General features: G+C 48.7%; 1 protein-coding gene across 9 annotated transcripts in view; it reads right to left on the minus strand.

Annotated features, from left to right (window-relative positions):
* LOC121854386 (uncharacterized serine-rich protein C215.13-like) overlaps nt 1-20,567 on the minus strand; it is a 90,461-nt gene that overhangs the window by 33,692 nt on the left and 36,202 nt on the right. For 4 of the 9 annotated variants that reach the window (XM_042349035.1, XM_042349036.1, XM_042349033.1 and 1 more), the window contains 2 exons: nt 8,799-8,982; nt 1,510-1,734 (listed from right to left, as the gene is read on the minus strand). In XM_042349035.1, the coding sequence (XP_042204969.1) occupies nt 1,510-1,734; nt 8,799-8,903 (330 nt within the window). In that variant the 5' untranslated portion in view covers nt 8,904-8,982. The remainder of the gene's footprint in view (nt 1-1,509; nt 1,735-8,798; nt 8,983-20,567) is intronic. The other 5 variants (XM_042349038.1, XM_042349039.1, XM_042349034.1 and 2 more) reach the window with 2 other exon arrangements.

A 20,567-nucleotide genomic window follows, 5' to 3' on the forward strand; every position in this document is an offset into this window, starting at 1 on the left:
TGGACTAACATAGCCTGCGCCGCTGGTCACCTTCACTATAATCCCGACCCAAGCGACCCATGGTTGGTGCCAGGAGGGAACTGCACGTCGAAGAGAATATGCAGAACAAAAAGAAGGGCGAAGGCCAGGTAGGCCGGGAGGCGCGCCGGACAGTCCTGCTCCTGCTACCACATATGACATAATAAACAAGCTGTTACGAGTAGTAACGAGGACTGGGACACGGCGGACGCGCCTCCTGACCATGGCTTGCCAACAGTAGCAGCTGTAGGGGGGGTCAGGAGCCAGGAGAACACCCAGGTGGCAACAATAGGGTGTTCCCCCAGCGTCCTGCCGAGTCTGTAGGAGGGGCAAGAGTGTGAGGTGTGGGCCTGAGAACCCAGATGAGCCCAGCAGGAGCGTCCCGGCAGCCTGTGAGGGAAGGTTGGGCCAGCAGGGCTAGCAGGGTGGGCGCGGAGCAGCGGGTGGCGGGCACTACTGTGTGGGGCTCAGCGGGCTGCTCACGTGCGGGGCCGCCGACACGACCACCAGGGACCAAACACTCCTGCCTTGGTCCCTCGTGACCCAGCCGACACAGCTCTACCGCGCCTGGCTGTCACGTCACCAGCATATTTACACTCGAATTCCAATTATTAGTTGTCAAATAACCCAAACATTTATCATTCTTTCCTGGTGAACTAACCAATACCAGGAAATTTTTAACGCTATATTTTCACGAGTGCTTATCAACTAAATCCTTAACAATTTCATCTGTTGTTGTAAAAGGTGGCATCTACTTAAAACAAGGGCTTTTAAGTACAGGTGTTCGGGAATTTCCCATTTTCAACAAACGGTTCCGTGACAACCACGCCGGCGAGAGACCTTACGGGTGAAGAGTCAAAATTTGTAAAAGACCAAAAGAGTATAAAATTCCTGTGAGAGGACACTTGTACTGGTGAAGAAACATTTACAGGAGTCACAGTGAGAGAGACTGTAGGAGAGAAGAGTGAACACAGAGTGGAGATATGAGAGGACTGGAGAATGAGCTGTGGATATAGTGATGTATAATAAGAGAGAAAGTGAGAATGATGATGATAATGTAGGTGAACTAGCAATAGTGATACATATGGAGAGAGAGAGAGAGAGAGAGAGAGAGAGAGAGAGAGAGAGAGAGAGAGGGAGAGAGAGAGAGACACTAGAATAGGTAAAAAGTAGAGTGGTAAAGATGATAAAGCGAACTTCAGAGAGAGAGAGAGAGAGAGAATAAGACTGGGGGGCGAGATATGTGACAAGAAGTCTAAGAGGAAGATGAAACGGGAAAAAAGGAGCGGAAACTGACGAAGAGAAATGACGTTAGAGACCAGGAGAAACTTTAGAAAAGGAAAAATGGGCAAGTATTAACGATGAGAGAGTGATGGAAAATGAAGATAGAAATAAGAATGGAAAGGGAGGATGAGAAAGAGTGAGAGAGTGGTGGTAGGGTTGGTGGTGGTGGTGGAGGAGGAGCGGCGGCGGTGTGCGGGTTGTGCCTACCACGGGTTGTTGTGCGGCGCGGCCCTGGCTCGCCCTGAGCTGGGCCTGGAGGTGCGGGGGAGGGTGGAAGTAGCGACAGGGGTCACGAGAACAGCGGCTCTTGATAGCGTCCATGCAAACTGTGACAGTGCCCTCGTCTGTCGTGCTCACGTGATCGGGCGGGTGGGCGAAGCGGCACTCCTGCTCAGGTCTCTTGCACGCGCCACGCTGAAACTCGCGGCATACCTAGAGGCAGAAGAGCGGACTACAGCGGGGCGACCCAGCAGCAGTGGTGTGGGGAGGGTGGGAGGGAGGGGTCACCGGGGAACAAAACCAGGAGGAGACAGCTAGCCAGGGCAGCAGCAGGGGAGGGTGGGGCAAGGGTAGCTGCAGACTGGTGGGCAAGGGGAGGGTGAGAGGGAGGGAGGGCAAGTTCCAAAGGGGCTCACTCACCCAGCTGCTGCAGATTGTAAGACTAGCTGGATAGTGAGGGGAGGAGAGCAGCTGGAGAGTGAGGACAGCTGAAGGAAAAGGCCAGCTGCACTGAAAGCTGGATAGAAAGAGGAGGAGATGAGACGAAGAGTAAAGAGAGCAGCTGGAGAGTGAGGATGGGAACAGCTGGAGAATGAGGAGGGGGAGGGGAACTCCTGGAGGTGGAGGAGGGTAGCAGCTGCGGCTTGACTGAGGGGAAAGCAGCTGGAGAGGGAGAGGGGAAAGCTGCGGCTTAAGTAAGGTGATGCAGCTGGAAAGAATTAGGGAAAGGTAAAAAACCAAAGATTTCCTTAAGTGTTTAGGAGACAGGTGGTGTAAGGTGAAGGTTTAGGTGGTGTAGGGTAAGAGTTTAGGTGGTGTAGGGTAAGGGGCAGCTGTAAGTGAAGGGCAGGGTGAGGGAGGTGGTGTAGGGCAGGGTGAGGGGTGGTAGGGGCAGGGTGAGGGGGGTGGTGTAGGGGCAGGGTGAGGGGCTGGTGGTGGGGCAGGGTGAGGGGTGGTGTAGGGGTGGGGCAGCTGTAAGGAAGGGGCAGGGAGGTGGTGTAGGCAGGGTGAGGGGTGGTGGGGGCAGGGGTGAGGAGGTGGTGAGGGCAGGGTGAGGGGGGGTGGGGGGAGGGGCAGGGGTGAGGGGTGTAGGGCAGGTGAGGGGGGGGGTGTAGGGCAGGGGTGAGGGGGTAGGGGCAGGGGTGAGGGGGGTGGTGTAGGGGCAGGTGAGGGGGTGGTGTGTAGGGCAGGGTGAGGGGGTTGGCAGGCAGGGGTGAGGGGGTTGGTGTAGGGGCAGGGTGAGGTGTGTAGGGGCAGGGGTGAGGGGGTTGTAGGGCAGGGTGAGGGGGGGTGTGTAGGGCAGGGTGAGGGGGTTGGTGTAGGGCAGGGTAGGGAGGAGGCTGGTGAAGGGTGGAGGAGGCTGGTGTAGGGCAGGTGAGGGGTTGGTGTAGGGGCAGGGTGAGGGGTGGGTGTAGGCAGGGTGAATGGGTGGTGTAGGGGGGTGAGGAGGTGGTGTGTAGGGGCAGGTGTGAGGGGTGGTGTAGGGCAGGGGAGGGGGGTGGTGGGCAGGGGGTGAGGGGTGGTGTGGGCAGGGTGAGGGGTGGGGGAGGGCAGGGTGAGGGGGATGGTGTAGGGGCAGGGGTGTGAGGGGGGTTGGTGTAGGGCAGGGGAGGGGTTGGTGTAGGGCAGGGTGAGGGGTTGGTGTAGGGGCAGGGTGAGGGGTGTAGGGCAGGGGTGGAGGAGGTTGGTGTAGGGCAGGGTGAGGGGCTGGTGTAGGGCAGGGGTGAGGGGTGGGTGTAGGGGCAGGGTGAGGGGGTGGTGTAGGGCAGGGGTGAGGGGGTTGGTGTGAGGGGCAGGGTGAGAGGGGTGTAGGGCAGGGGTGAGGGGGGTGGTGTTGGGCAGGTGAGGGGTGGTGTTGGGCAGGGTGGGAGGGGTGGTGTAGGGCAGGGTGAGGGGATGGTAGGGCAGGGTGAGGGTGTGAAGGGCAGGGGGAGGGGTGTGAAGGGCAGGGTGAGGGGCTGGTGAAGGGCAGGGTGAGGGGGGTGGTGTAAGGCAGGGTGAGGGTTGGTGAAGGGAGGGTGAGGGTGAAGGTGAGGGTGGTGGGAAGGTCAGGGGTGGTGAAGGTCAGGGTGAGGGGATGGTGAAGGGGAGGTGAGGGTGGTGAAGGTCAGGGGTGAGGTGGTGGAACAAAGGAGGGGTGGTGAAGGTCAGGGGTGAGGGTGGTGAAGGTCAGGGGGAAGATTGGTGGTCAGGGTGAGGGTGTGATGGGCAGGTGAGGGTTGGTGAAGGTCAGGGGTGGAGGGGTGTGGGGCAGGGTGAGAGTGGAAGGGTGAGGGTGTGAAGGGCAGGGGTGAGGGTTGATGTGGAGGTCAGGGTGAGGGGTTGGTGTGAAGGTCAGGTGAGAGTGTGATGGGTAGGGGTGAGGGGTTGGCGAAGGTCAGGGTGAGGGTGTGAAGGGCAGGGTGAGAGTGTGGTCAGGGGTGGGAGGTGTGAAGGGCAGGTGAGGGTGGTGAAGGGCAGGGTGAGGTTGAAGGAAGGTCAGGTGAGAGGTGAAGGGCAGGGTGAGGGTGTGTGAAGGTCAGTGAGGGGTGAAGGAAGGTCAGGTGAGGGTTGGTGTAAGGGGTGAGTGTGAAGGGCAGGGAGGTGAAGGTCAGGTGAGGTGGTGAAGGTCAGGTGAGGTGTGAAGGCAGGAGGTGGTGAAGGGGTCAGGGTGAGGTGGTGAAGGTCAGGTGAGGGTGCATGGGCAGGGTGAGGTTGGTGAAGGGTCAGGTGAGGTGTGAAGGGCAGGGTGAGGGTTGGTGGCTGGCAGGGGGAGGGTGGTGGTCAGGGTGAAGGTCAGGGTGAGGTGAAGGGCAGGGTGAGGGTGGTGAAGGCAGGTGAGGGTGTGAAGGGCAGGGTGAGGGTGTAAGCATATAGCCCTAGTAGACGGAAGGCTAGTGAGGGCAGTATGGACCAGTGTCTTCCACGCCGCTACACTAAGTACTGTACACAGACCACAAACTAAATTGTGCCACTCTTTTCTTTATTTCATTGAGTGGAAATTAACATATAGCAAACTTTAGACAGGTGTTTACGTTAATAACTTCCTCGTCCACTCACATTACGTTCCCTAATTGTTCACTTCTTTGATAAACTTTGTGTCCAGCAATAACTTGACATTTCTTGTAAACACATTGGCTTTGCTTTAATTTAGTGTTGCCTATTCTTTCGATTCCTGATAATACAATTTGAAGTTATAATTGGTATCTCACTTGTAAACTACCGTTGCGTGACATGAAGACGCTGGTCCGAGGGAGGCGAGGGTGAGGAAGGAGAGAGAGAGATAGAGGGCGAGGCGGGGCGGTGGTCATCTCGGACCTCAGGGCTGTGCCGCCACTCCCGGCTCAGGTGGAAACAATTTATCTCATAGTTATCGTTTTAAAGTTAGTTTCTTTGTTGGTGTTGAGGCGCAACCGGGCACCCAGACTTAATGTCCACAAGCGTAGTGGGAGGAGGCAAACGCTACGCATCTACTGTATAAGGGTGTTTAGCATACGCTGGAGGGGAGGCTGGTGGCACACGTCTGGGTGCCTGGGGCGTCAGGTGTGGGTGTTAGGACCAACAGGTGCTGACGTGGTGTAGAAACCCCTCGTCAGCATCTTCTCAACAGGAAACAAAGATGACAATCCAACCAAAGAAGGCAAGCAGCATGCAGACGGTACAGGCAACTGAGGTGCATGCAGCAGGCAAGCGGCAGAGAAGCAGTCGAGGCAGTAGCGGCGGAGGAGCCTGTTGCCTGCCCTGCAAACCTGGACGGCGAGAGGGCGGGTTCAGGAGGGTAATCATGGGTATGCTTGGGGGGAGGGGGGCGACAGAGCGCAAAGGGTGAATGGCATCGGTGGTGGTGGTGGTAGTGGGAGGGAGGTGGCGTGGCACCTTACTGAGCTGTGGGCGCTGGAATGGCCCTAAGGGTAGGGGATGAGTATCAGGGCCAGGCACAAGGGCTGGCTTGGCCCTGGGAGGGGGGGGAGTGGGGATGAGAGCTTTGGCCTGGCACTAGCGGTGGTTTGGCCCTGTGGTAAGGGCAATGGCTCTAGCGTTGCTCTAGCACTGGCACTAGCAGTTGTGTAGCCCAGGGCTATAGGTAAGGAGAGTGGGGGCAGGCCCTGGGGATGAAGAGTGCAGACTCTGCATGAGACTAGCGGTAGGTGGCACTAGCGTTGGCTTGGCCCATGGGAGGGGGAGGACGTGACAATACCGCTGGCTTGGCCTTGAGGGGCGAGTCTGGGGCGACACGGACGGTGGCTTGACTCTGGAGGTAGAATGAGGGACTGGCATGGCACTTGCAGTAGCACTCTTGAAATACACAGAAGTCGCTCATGAGCGACGTATTGCCACACCCACCTGGCCACCCACACTCAGCCATCCCATCTTGTTAGATACACCAGTCACACTAACATTCTCCAAATAACATACACCGAGTCCCTCACTTTTATGCAAGAGGTTGTAACAAAAACTCTGTTGGAGTGGAAAATAAAGGATAACTCTACCTAGCTTGTCATACTGTCAGGTGTCCAACATTTAGTTCGAATTATATCTGACATCATAGGCGAGAGACAGTGATAGAGATGATTTATTTTTTTCAGTGGGTGGTGGAGGTGGTGTATGTGAGCCATCTGCTGTGTGTGATGACTGCTGGCGACCTGGGTCAGTACGGCCCTTGCCTTTCTCATTTAAACAGATAGAGATATAACACGGGTGTGGGAGCCAGGTGGACGTGTAGCCAGCAGTCAACACACAAGTCAGTGAAGGTACACGGGTTCCTGCCACAGGAGTTATGGAGAGACTTGGTGGAGGGAAGTACTGGGTGGTATGAGTGTGGCGAGGAAGGTGCACTCGAGGGACATTAGTGATCATGGTGGTGTCGGCAAGAGGTTTGCTGAGCAGACAACCGGCCGCTGGTGCGCAGGCTCACATGTACCCATGATGCAGAGTGATCAAATGCCGTGTGGGTGCCTGCCACGCCGTGTGGGCCGAGACCATGTGACGGAGACGCGAGGAGGGGGGGACCAAACACCTGGATACCAATAGCGTAACACCACCAACACTACGCTGACGACACCAAGTGGGCGATGCTCTACTTGTTCAACGCAGTGTTGGTGTAATGAGACTCTACGCTTGGTACACGTCATGCGTCAGATTATGCATGGAGGGGGGTTATGCACGCGCTACAGCGCACAGTGGCGTTGTGTTGACGACTCTGCCTCAAGGTTACATGTGGCCACGCAAGGAGAAATCCTGAGCGAAAACGGCTACTGGAACATTAACTATTACAAGAAAAATATTTGTTACAGTGCCGATGCAACGAATCTAAATATAAATATACATTCATTTAAAAATCAGTGCTCCATTCATTACAAAATTAAGAGAAAAAAAAATTACGAAAAAATGTAACGAACAAAGATAAGTATAAACTGTTAGCAAATGAACAGATAAGAAATTCGATATGGCAAATTAGAGAAGCAACATCTGTGTTAACGGACGGATAAGTAACGCAGATAAACTATTAATTGAAATAAGAATATAAAAAATGCAGTTGATTAATCGATGAAAAGATATATATAATTATATATGTATATATATATATATATGAGGAAAAAATGGTTTGTTATTAATAAAGAACCACTGCTCGAAATATATAAGTAACAACTTCAGTGGAGGACCTGAGGGGGCCGGAGACAAGAGGTGAGTAAGACAACAGGTTATAGAGATATATCACACAGGTGTGGACAAGACTCACACACACACACACACGACACAGAGAAAGCAGGTTAGATCAACTTCCACTGAAATAAAAATTTCTCCTATTTACAGCCTGAAAGAGAAAAATGTAGATAATATAAAAATGATAAAATATGAACTGAAAAAAGAAGCCAAGGAAGCAATATAGTATCCAATGAAAGAATATTAAGTAACTAATGCAGCTGTTGAGGGCCCAGTCTTAAGAGTAGTGAGGGGTGTTCCCCTCCCCCACCCCACACCACCCCACCACCTCCACTTATCTGCTCTAGTAAACATAACAGTGACACTTAAGTCAGTGTTAATATTGATTATCAGAGGGATGTAAAGGTGGTGGTGAGGGTGTGAGGGGAGGAGGGAGGGGGTAACAACCACCAAGAGAAAGGCCCCTTGTACCCATGATCTCGTGCAACAGGGCTGGGGAGGGAGGGGGCTGCACCCCTCAGAGGGACCCTCACTACTAACACTACTTCATGCCGGCATATATCAATTCTTCTTCTTGTTTGTCTAACACAAGGAAAAAATATATTTAGACAATCATCATGATCAAAATACTGAAGTTTTAAACTCTAACCAACACAGAATAACAACTTAAAAATACCTAAAGTTCAGTAATACTGTAGAGTTGCACAGATCGTCTTATGGCTACTAATGTCTACATATACCAGACAGATACAAAATTACAAAAAAATACAATCAATATTGCAATATTGCCATGTAAGAAAAAGTTACTAAGGATTTTTGAGTTATGAAAGTTGTTGCTCCCTTTCATAAAGAGATGCATCAGTGAGAGCATCTGGCAACACTGCTCCCAGAACTAAAACACAGTGAATGTTGAACAAACAATGGGATGCAACGAGACAATCCAGACTAGAGAAGTGGTGACTCGCCGTCCCACTTTATTAAGGAGAAAAAGGAAGAAGTGTTGGGGGGGGCAGTGCCACACTGGAGAAGGGGGGGGGGGGGGAGGCAAAATGGGTTGGCAATTCTTTAAAGCGTGGTGGAATATGGCAGTGCCCCCCCCCCTCCGGCGGCCTCCAAAAGGGTAAACACAATACAGGTGGAACAGCCTTTGTATACACTCATAAAAATGATTATAACCATAAAAGCTGTCTCTTTGGATGGTTCCTTCCCTCCCTTCCTTCTTATATAACTCTCCTTATTTACGTTAGTCAAACTCTCCATTGTGTTTCCCTCAACACCCAAACTGAGGAGTCTGGCAAAGCAAGCAAAATGATGAACTACTAATAGAAGTGCTCAAAATAAGCTCCAAGAATGAATAAATAAATAAATAAACAAGTAAATAAATAAATAAACTTAGGATACATGAAAGAACAAGCGATAATGATGAAATATTCGAGAGTAATACATCATGAACACAGAGACAACATTCAAGAGCTAGTTTCAAAATACCAAACTTGACCTTTATATATAGTATAATGTAGTAGAATATACAGACGAAGTAATAAGAGTATAGTGTGGATGTGTGCGTGAGGAGTCCCCCCACAGTGGTAGTATAGGGGTGGAGGGGATCTCGGGGTGGGGGGCGGGGGTCCTACCTCTAGCCGGTCAGTCCTTGGCACCTTCTGGGCGGAGACCACCTGCTGGGGAACCACGCCGGTGATGGGCGAGGCCACGGCGCCGTCCGACATGCTCATGGTCATGACTGGGAGGGAGCCGATGTACGGGTTGAAGTTGCCTGGCGGTGGGGATCCCGGCCAGGTAGGGCGCCGAGTTGTGCTGCTGAAGGAAATAATATCTTGCTTAGTCAAACTGAATTTTATATACTAAAGGTATATACAGTATATAAATAGCTCTACACTCAACACTATGGATACACTCAACACACACCCAACACACACCTGGCTGGGTCACACTCCACAACATTCGACACACACCAGGTTGACTGCTTACAATTTATCAGGCACACTGTCTCTGCACGACCAATACCACTCAGATCACAAACACTAAACAACAACTACACACAATCTAATATATATATATATATATATATATATATATATATATATATATATATATATATATATATATATATATATATATATATATATATATATATAGTGGAGCCAGACAGGTACATCGTAACAGGAAGCTAGGCAGGTGCCATTTTAAATCCGTTGTGCGCCACTGGCTACAACACCTGACATAATGTTCACACACACTGCATGGCTCCAGTTTCAAAAGGTGACTTGCCTGTACTGTGTGTGTGTGTGTGTGTGTGTGACTCCAGCTTGTGTCCTTCAGTATTGCTGTGGTGGTGTACCCGAGGGTGTACTGCCCATGGGTGTACCGTACTTCCTGTAGGTGTACTGTTCATGTACCTTACTTCCTGAAGCTGTACTGCCCCAGATTGTACCCTACTTTCTAAAGGTGTAGTGCCCCGGTGTACCCATTTCTTGAAGGTACTGTCCCAGTGTATCTTGCATTCTGAAGGTGTACGCCTCAGTGTATCTTACTTGAAGGTGTACTGCCCCAGTGTATCTTACTTTTTGAAGGTGTACTGTCTCAGTATCTTACTCCTGAAGGTACTGCCCCAGTGTACCTTACTTGAAGGTGTACTGCCCCAGTGTATCTTACTCCTGAAGGTGTACTGCCCCAGTGTATCTTACTCTTGAAGGTGTACTGCCCTCATGTACCTTACTTGAAGGTGTACTGCCCCAGTGTACCTTACTCCTGAAGGTGTACTGCCCTGGTGTACCTTACTTTTGGTGGTGTACTGCCCAGTGTACCTTATTCTGAAGGTGTACTGCCCAGTGTACCTTACTCCTGAAGGTGTACTGCCCCAGTGTACCACTTTGAAGGTGTACTGCCTAGGTGTACTTATTTGGAGGTGTACTGCCCCAGTGTACCTTACTTCCTGAAGGTGTACTGCCTCAGTGTACCTTGTTTTGGAGGTGTACTGCCCCAGTGTACCTTACTTCCTGAAGGTGTACTGCCCCAGTGTACCTTACTCTGAAGGTGTACTGCCTCAGTGTACCCTACTTCTAAAGGTGTCCTGCACCTTACTTGAAGGTGTACTGCCCCAGTGTATCTTACTCCTGAAGGTACTGCCCCAGTGTACCTTACTCTTGAAGGTACTGCCTCAGTGTACCTTACTCCTGAAGGTGTACTGCCTCAGTGTACCTTTTTCCTTGAAGGTGTACTGCCCCAGTGTACCTTATTCTGAAGGTGTACTGCCCCGTGTACTTACTTCCTGAAGGGTGCACTGTCTCAGTGTACTGCCCCAGTGTACTTACTCTTGAAGGTGTACTGCCCCAGAGTGTACCTTACATCTTGAAGGTGTACTGCCCCAGTGTACCTTACTCCTGAAGGTGTACTGCCCCAGTGTACCTTTACTTCTTGAAGGTGTACTGCCCCAGAGGTACCTTACTTGAAGGTGTACTGCCCCAGAGTATTTTCACTTCCTGAAGGTGTACTGCCCCAGTGTACCTTTTCTGAAGGTGTACTGCCCCAGTGTACCATTTTGAAGGTGTACTGCCCCAGTACCTTACTCTTGAAGGTGTACTGCCCCAGTGTACCTTACCTGAAGGTGTACTGCCCTAGTGTACCCCATTCGAAGGTGTACTGCCCCAGTGTACCTTACTTCTTGAAGGTACTGCCCCAGTTCCTACATCTTGAGGTACTGCCCCAGGTACCTTTACTTTTGAAGGTGTACTGCCCCAGTGTACCTTACTTGAGGTGTACTGCCCCAGTGTACCTTACTTCTTGAAGGTGTGCTGCCCCAGTGTACCTTTACTCCTGAAGGTGTGCTGCCTCAGTGAATCCTTTTGAAGGTGTACTGCCCCAGTGTACCTTACTTCGAAGGTGTACTGCCCCAGTGTACTACTTCTTGAAGGTGTACTGCCCAGTGTACCTTACTCTTGAAGGTGTACTGCCCCAGTGTACCTACTTCCTGAAGGTGTACTGCCCCAGTGTACCTTACTTCTGAAGGTACTGCCCCAGTGTACCTTACTTTGAGGTGTACGTCCCAGTGTACCTTACTCTCAAGGTGTACTGCCCCAGTGTACTTTTACTTGAAGGTGTACTGCCCCAGTGTACTACATTCCTGAAGGTGTACTGCCCCAGTGTATCTTACTCTGAAGGGTACTGCCCCAGTACCTTACTCCTGAAGGTGTACTGCCCCAGTACCTTACTCCTGAAGGTGTACTGCCCCAGTGTACCTTACTTCCTGAAGGTGTACTGCCCCAGTGTACCTTACTCCTGAATGTACCCCAGTATCTTACTCTGAAGGTGTACTGCCCCAGTGTACCTTACTTCGAAGGTGCATCGTCTCAGTGTACCTTACTTGGAGGTGTACTGCCCCAGTGTACCTTACTTCCTGAAGGTGTACTGCCCCAGTGTACCTTACTTGGAGGTGTACTGCCCAGTGTACCTTACTTGAGGTACTGCCCCAGTGTACCTTACTTGAGGTACTGCCCCAGTGTATCTTACTTTCTGAAGGTGTACTGCCCCAGTGTACCTTATTTTGGAGGTACTGCCCCAGTGTACCTTACTCCTGAAGGTGTACTGCCCCAGTGTCTTTACTCCTGAAGGTGTGTACTGCCCAGTGTACCTTACTCCTGAAGGTACTGCCCTGCACTACTTGAGGTGTACTGCCCCAGTGTACCTTGCTTTTGAGGTGTCACCCAGTGTACCTTACTTGAGGTGTACTGCCCCAGTGTACCTTACTCCTGAAGGTGTACCCCAGTGTACCTTACTTCTGGAGTTGTATGCCCCAGTGTATCTTACTCTGAAGGTGTACTGCCCCAGTGTACCTTTTACTTGAAGGTGTACTGCCCCAGTGTACCCTTACTCTTGGAGGTGTACTGCCCCAGTGTATCTTACTTCTGAAGGTGTACTGCCCAGTGTACCTTACTCTTGAGATTCACTCTTGAGGTGTACTGCCCCAGTGTACCTTACTTCGAAGGTGTACTGCCTCAGTGTACTTTACTCCTGAAGGTGTACTGCCCCAGTGTATTACTTCTCTGAAGGTACTGCACCCTTTTGGAGGTGTACTGCCCCAGTGTATCTTACTTCCTGAAGGTGTACTGCCCCAGTGTACCTTACTTTGAAGGTGTACTGCACCAGTGTACTTTACTCTTGGAGGTACGCCCCAGTGCCTACTTGGAGGTGTACTGCCCCAGTGTACCTTATATTCTTGAATGTACTGCCCCAGTGTACCTTACTTGGAGGTGTGCCCAGTGGTACTTATTTCGAAGGTGTACTGCCCAGTGTACCTTACTTGGAGGTGTACTGCCCCAGTGTACCTTACTTCTTGAAGGTGTACTGCCCCAGTGTACCTACTTGGAGGTGTACTGCCCCAGTGTATCTTGCTTCTTGAAGGTACTGCCCCAGTGTACCTTACTTGAAGGTACTGCCCCAGTGTACCTTACTCCTGAAGGTGTACTGCCCCGTGCCTTACTTCCTGAAGGTATGCCCAGTGTACCTTCTGGAAGTGTACTGCCCTCAGTGTACCTTACTCTTGAAGTGACTGTCTCAGTGTACCTTACTTCTGAAGGTGTACTGCCCCATACTACTTTTGGAGCATACTGCCCCAGTGTGACCTTCTGAAGTGTATTGCCCAGTGTACTTTTACTTCTTGAAGGTGTATTGTCCCAGTGCACTTATTTTTGAAGCGTACTGCCCAGTGTACCTTTACTCTGAAGGTGTACTGCCCCAGTGTACTCATTTCTGAAGGTGTACTGCCCCAGTGTACCTATTTCTGGGAAGTGTACTGCCCCAGTGTACCTTACTTCCTGAAGGTGTACTGCCCCAGTGCATTACTTCTTGGAGGTGTACTGCCCCAGTGTACCTTACTTGAAGGTACTGCCCAGTGTACTACTTGAAGGTACTGCCCAGGTACTTACTTGGGGGTGTACTGCCCCAGTGTACTCACTTCTGAAGGTGTACTGCCCCAGAGTACCTTAGTTCTGGAGGTGTACTGCCTCAGAGTACTTACTTCTGGAGGTGTACTGCCCAGTGTACTTCATTTCTTGGAGGTGTACTGCCCAGTGTACCTTACTTCTTGAAGGTGTACTGCCCCAGTGTACCTTACTTGAAGGTGTACTGCCCCAGTGTACCTTTACTCTTGGAGGTGTACTGCCCAGTACCTTACTCCTGAAGGTGTACTGCCCCAGTGTACCTTACTTCTTGAAGGTGTACTGCCCCAGTGTACCCTACTTGAAGGTGTACTGCCCCAGTGTACCTTTTACTTGGAGGTGTACTGCCCAGTGTACCTTACTTGGAGGTGTACTGCCCCAGTGTACCTTACTTCCTGAAGGTACTGCCCCAGTGTACCTTTACTTGAAGGTGTACTGCCTCAGTGTACCTTACTTCTGAAGGTGTACTGCCCCAGTACCTTACTCTGGAGGGTACTGCCCCAGTGTACCATTCCTGAAGGTACTGCCCCAGTGTACCTTACTCCTGAAGGTGTACTGCCCAGTGTACCTTACTTGAAGGTGTACTGCCCCAGTGTACCCATTTCCTGAAGGTGTACCCCAGCACTTACTCTGTAGGTGTACTGCCCAGTGTACCTTACTCTGAATGTCTCAGTGTACCTTACTCTTGGAGGTATACTGCCCCAGTGTACTTATTTGGAGGTATACTGCCCAGGTACCTTCTGAAGTGTACTGCTCAGTATTCTTTGGAGGTGTACTCCCAGGTACTTACTCCTGAAGGTGTACTGCCCCAGTGTACCTTACTTCTTGGAGGCATACTGCCCCAGTGTACCTTCTTGGAAGTGTACTGCCCCAGTGTACCTTACTTCCTGAAGGTGTACTGCCCCAGTGTACCTTACTTCTTGGAAGTGTACTGCCCCAGTGTACCTTACTCCCTGAAGGTGTACTGCCCCAGTGTACCTTACTTCCTGAAGGTGTACTACCCCAGTGTACCTTACTTCTTGGAGGTGTACTACCCCAGTGTACCTTACTTCTGAAAATGTACTACCCCTGGTGTGTACGTGCCCTCTTACTTCCTAAAGGTGTTGTACTTCCCTAAGATGTACTGTACGGGGCAGTACACCCCCCCCCCAACCCACGGATGACACCACACTTCAAAACCAAGAGTTTCGAACCGGATTTGACCACTGAGTTGAAGTTCCGGCTACTAACACCTAAGTGGGATAACTAGCAATATCGTTCTATGTAAGTATGATAAACGTCTTACTTTTTATGAACAATCTAACCTAATAAATGCAACAAGGAACAGGAGGGGGGGGAGGTGGGCTAAGGAAGGTTTGGGTTTATGGGGAAGGAAGGAAGGAAGGAAGGAAGGAAGGGAGGGGGAAGGAAGGAAGGAGGGAGGAGGGAGGGAGGGAGGTGGAAGGGAGGGAGGAGGAGGGAGGAGGAGGAGGAGGAGGGAGGAGGGAGGGAGGGAGGGAGGATGATTGAAGGTATTAAGGGGGAGGACGAGTGAGTTCTGATATGCTGGTAGAGGACTGTGGGGGACGGGCGGCAAATGACCACACGCCGCCCAATATGATGAATTAACAGTATTTTATCTGAATTATTCTTATTCTTATCATTTATTAGTAGGAATATTATTATCAATTATTATTACTATTATTATTACTGTTTCTATTCAATTATTATCGCTAATATTATTATATACACATCCATAAAGATTTATAGTTAATTTATGTGTGTGTGTGTGACTAGTGAGTGCATGTGTCTTCCTGCACCAGGGAGCTGGGAGCGGCCGTGACATTTGACCTTGCACGTGCGCTGCTCCGCCACCAAAATCATCAAGCTATTACACGCCCAGCAGGAGACGCCCTCAACCTGCATACCAATACTCTACCTGCCTGTGACCACCTGCATGCATCTACCTACACATAAACGTATACAGGGATCTGTTTATTATACATATACATACATACATACATATACACACACAGATCACTTTCAATAAAGGTGTCCACATTTTGGGTTGCATAATAACGATAAAGGCGAGGCAGTGTACATTGTGCTAGAGGGGGAATTATCCTCAATAACAATTACCAGTGTGTACTACAGGGACCACCACCACCACCAACCCCTGCTCCTCCCTCCACGCTCGTTCTCTCTCTACTTTAATAATTACAATAATCATACATTATTTGTTGCTGGTGTAATACTATAATGCTACAGTACGTTATAATTACCTATGTTAAGAATATCACGTTACAGTGTGCGTGTTCCGTTGTAGTCGTGCGTTATGCGTTATTAGCGTAATACCAAAGTTATAGGTGATTAGTGTAATGTCTGCTATGTGCTATTAATGTAATATAACGGTATTGGTTCAATATTGCAAGTTAATTGAACAGGTTATGATATTAGTGTAAGAAAATAATGGGCCGCGCCAGCCGTGACACGCAGATGGTGGTGGTGGTGATGGTGGTGGTGAAGGTGGTGGGTGGTAATGTTTGTTGGTAATGTTGGTGGCTGGAGGGGTTGGTAATGTTATTGGTGGTGGTGGTGATAATGATGGTGGTTGATAATGTTTGTTGGTGGCTAGTGGTGTTGGTGGCTGGCGGTGGTTCACGACACAAACGCCGGCTTCCACACGCAATACCCCCTCCCCCCCTCCCCCCACCATTCTAACACACTACTTCGATAACATCTCCAGTCAAACAACTGTTTCCAAACACGCCTCCGCCACACAGCTCCACCGTGACTCCTGACCCTACCTCACTTCTGTTTGACCTGTTTCTACCACGATTTTTTTTTTCTAAAGTCAGACCTTCCTGCAGTGGCGACGGGGTCAACACAGATCATGACCCCTGACCTTTCACCCAAACACTTGAGGTATAACACGGTAATAATCTCCTTAGGATCATGATGATACTAAATGTTACATAATACTTCCTTGAGATAAATGTATAGTATACATCAGGTGCCTAAAAGAGAGCTCAGGTTCTCAACTGGCTCAGCCATGTTAATATTGTTATTATTATCCACTCTGTATCTGTGTTTTTCTGGCTAAATAAACTGTTTCAATTCAATAATAATTATCTTCCTTCAAGTCAGATTACGTTTTTTTTTAACTCAATATGTGCCAACTAACATGACACTAGAGTTGACCTTCACCTCTTGATGTTCTGGTCATATTTTTAAGGGGAAATTATACTCTTAAGAGAAAAATATCACGAATCTCTGAGACGACTGAGCACAGGGAAGGAGTTGATCACAAGACTCTGCTATACGGACTCATTATCTTCTTAATTGTCTTTACTCTCTACTGCGTCATTATCTCGTTAAGGATGATGAAGATGAATCACTAACCGGTAATAAATAAAAGGTGGCAAAACGACCACGACATGAGGTGGCTACATGACAAAATAAGGCTTGAGGTAGACAGGACGCTAAATAAAAAATAAAATTAAATAAATGAAAGCAAGGTAAAAGTTATTCTCCATTTTCCAAGATTTTTTGTTTCCAGATGAAGAGTACAAGACCTGGATGCAAGACACTATAAGAGCTCAATACTACATAACTACACCTAGAACACGATCGAATTCTTGGTACCGGCAAAGAAAAATAATCACGAGAAGATGAGCCACCCTAGCTTATTTCACCTGATGATTTACCACCTTTAAACAAACCTAATCCCAAGACAGAAATGTTCCGGGGTCCGGATACTCTTTAATTATTCCCAAGACAGAATTTTTGCCACGAATTGAACCTGTGAGAACGCAGCAATATGGATGACTCAAACTACGCGGGTGGCTAAAACTGAACTAGAATCGACTATTAATAGATACGTTCTCGAGTTCTACCTTAATTAAAATCACCTACAATCCTACCTAACTTAATTACAAATGGTCCTACCTTTTACCTAGTACACCTTACCATAACTAGAAGCGTTACCTAATCCACTCTCCAATCCAAATCCGAACTAGACTATTATATATTTTATTGCCTGAACACCCTAACGCTACCCGGCGGGGGAGGGACATTAGGTTAGGTTGGTTAGTGTTAGAGTTATCTCTGAATGTTTAATCTTCAAGTGGTCCTTAATATCAGTGCTGGGGTAGGGGGTGAGGCCACAGACTATTAACATGAGATATCCAGGTTTGTCTGTCTGTTTGTCCGTTCGTGTCTCCCTCTGACTGACTGACTGACTCACTCACTCACTCACGCACACACGCACACACACACACATTTTATTTTTCTCATGGGAACGCAACGAGACATGAAGCAGTGATTAGCGTTTCTTAAATGATTGACTGATGACTGGTAAATGAAAGACTGACATCTTGAAAATTACTGACTGACTGACTGACTGACTGACTGACTGACTGACTGGCTGGCTGGCTGACTGACTGGCAACTAGTAAATTAATGACTGGTAACTAGTAAATTATATGATTGGCAGTATAGAAATGACTGACAGTAAACTCAACTGAATGTTATCCTCATCTACCAGCTACAAACAAAGACTTCATTACCCAGCTAAAGGGAGCCTTCAGGTTAAGACTCACTATTTTACAGTACCTGACGCAGCAGCTTCAGGAGGGCAACTGATGTTCCTGGAAGTGTCGTGATAAAAAGTACGAAAATACGTGAATATTTAAAACTTTTCAGGCTGAACTTCTACTGTACCGACTACTTTGTGTGTGCTTGTGTTGGCTCCCGTGTGTGTGTGTGTGTGTGTGTGTGTGTGTGTGTGTGTGTGTGTGTGTGTGTGTGTGTGTGTGTGTGTGTGTGTGTGTTTGCTTTAGTTTTAGTCAGTCAGATACCTTCTTTTCATCTCAAAGTTTCCTCCTGGACATTTTAATTGAAGAACTTGCGAGTGTGAGCCTTGACGTATAAGACACCTTTTTCTGTGTATAGCTTAATGCATTTGTAACTTTATGATCAATTTAGCCAAAAAAGGATTTATATTTTTTTAGTCTATACTGAAAATCGTGAATAAACAATAGCGGGCAAATGGTGCGTGACGTCTTGAGATAAAACTCTTGATATTGTGCTTAAAACTCATCAGGTAATATCGTACTGAGAGAACATATGAACACGAGAGAGAAAGGTCAGCATACTGTTTCTATTCACAGGTACAGGTATTTCCGTCAGGTGAGGAGTCAGTTCCGGGACTGGCTTTCTTTTTAATGGGACAACGTCGAGGAATTGGATTTCACATAGACCTCTATAGCAGGTCATTATTCTATGACAGTTGCGTCGAAATTATGAGCCCATGTTAAAAAAGCTTCGCATGTCTTTCCTGGTGCACGGAGACCTGAGTGGTGATTCAATCTGAAATGTACACAATTGAAAGCTAAAACCAACAGATGAGAAGCGAGCGGCCGGGAAGATTGACGGATAGAGGCAAAATATTGGAAATGCTTGGCAAGGTAAAATAACAACTGGCAGAACTCAATTTTGAAGCTGTACATAAGACTTACATATGTGCACGTGATGACGGACGACGACACAATCTGGGCAATGTGTACATGAGTCGCCCTCGAGAAAAGACTTTTTTTTTCGATGCGGTAAATAAGGCTGCATGTCTGACTGCGGTAGAGACAGTCCTTCATTTTAAGGGTTGTGTCAGATGTTCCCTCTTGTTCCGAGACATTTTCATTGACGTGTCTTTCATCCACGGGTTTTGAGCACCTGGGTTTCCCTCTTTAGGTCACCACCCAGAGAGCCAGCCTTGTGAGGGCCTTAACTGTTGGCTGCTACTGTCTCTTTGCTCCAATTTTCAACCTTTCCTCTTGAACTTCGTGTGAGAACGGTAGTTTTTTTCTTGCTCGTTTATTTATCTCTACTGTGACGTCACGCAGTTCCTAAAAGCCTACCAGCTGGTGCTTCTGGCCTCCCATTTTCGGGGTTTTTAAATTCCATTACATTAGTTTTCATTTGTCGTAAAAGAAACATGATCGTAACTAATAAACAAATATATGCCGCTGGATATAACTTGTACAGCGCCATCGTAAAGTTTTCAACTAGGTTCGTACATTCTTTCTGTGACTGACTGTGAGGATGGACTAACTGCATCTTTTGGCAAACGAAACAAAGATAATCAATACGGCAACCAATCATCAACAATGACTGGTAAAAATCGTGTGATACTTCTTACCACACGCTGCTCTAATCTCGACCCAGGATTCAAAAGGTTCAATCTTTACTTTCGGCTGTGTGGAGTCCGCTTAATACCAGTCTTTCCTTGTATGAATGATAATGTTTTTCACGTGTGAGGGATATTTTGTCAAAGCGTGTGGCTCAACACTGCCAGTTACCCTAAGTCTCTCTGTTATGGGTACAGGAGCGAACATCTATAGTTACGGTCGAGTGTTGGTATGATTTCGGCACCATTTTCAGTCCTAATTCTGCATCGTGATTTAGTTGCATTCTTGCACCTCTCGCCATCATCTAGCGCGCGTTGTTTTTTCCCCAAGGCATTCAACTCTTTCTCTGTTTTTCGCCTTCTTCAACAACTCAACTTAACCCCATTAAGACAAATTTTACCGACAAAACCCTTCAGAATCTGGACCCTGGAACAGCGCGGTCGAACCACACGTCAAGCGGCTGTTGTTAATAAAAGCAGAAAACTGTACGGTATGTGAGGAACGCGGACAACTGCCTGATATAAAACTTATTATGGAGCTCTGAGGGCCGGGGCCAGGGCCATATGTTGCTCGTGTTGTGGGTGAAGAAGCTCTTACCTGGGTCACGTAGTGTGGCCACTAGAGTTGAGTCTTGTAACCTGTACAGTACCTAAGACACGATGAAACATCTACTTTATCTACAACTAAGAAGTACCGGGGACAAAGTACACCATCTGTCCGAGCTAACGACTACTACATTGTCTATCCAAGCTCACGGCAGCTACTGTGTAAACTAACAGCTAACGGGTGCTATAATCACAGCTAACGGGTACTACTTGTGTCTTCACTGCAGCTGTTCTAATCTAATAGCTACAACTGTCAAAGCTATCGGCTGCTACGGTCTACCTGCAGTTGTGGTGATCTAAGCTAACGGCAGCTTTAGACAGACTCAAGAGGCACAAACAAGTTTAAACTAAAACAGGTGAGGTGTTGAGGACAGGTGTTGATAATGATACTCAAGTGTAGAGTGTGGCTGAGAGGTGTGGCTGAAAGGTGTGGCTGAGAGGTGTGGCGGAGAGGTGCAGGAAAGGGTTGACAGTGAAGGATCTGGTGGTGACTGTTGAGGGATCTGGTGGTGAGTTGGGGGATCTGGTGGTGACTGTTGAGGGATCTGGTGGTGAATCTTGAGGGATCTGGTGGTGACTGTTGAGGGATCTGGTGGTGAATCTTGAGGGATCTGGTGGTGGCTGTTGAGGGATCTGGTGGTGACTGTTGAGGGATCTGGTGGTGACTGTTGAGGGATCTGG

Source organism: Homarus americanus, unplaced genomic scaffold, assembly GCF_018991925.1.
Source record: "Homarus americanus isolate GMGI-L3 unplaced genomic scaffold, GMGI_Hamer_2.0 scaffold54443, whole genome shotgun sequence".
NCBI lineage: Eukaryota > Metazoa > Arthropoda > Malacostraca > Decapoda > Nephropidae > Homarus > Homarus americanus.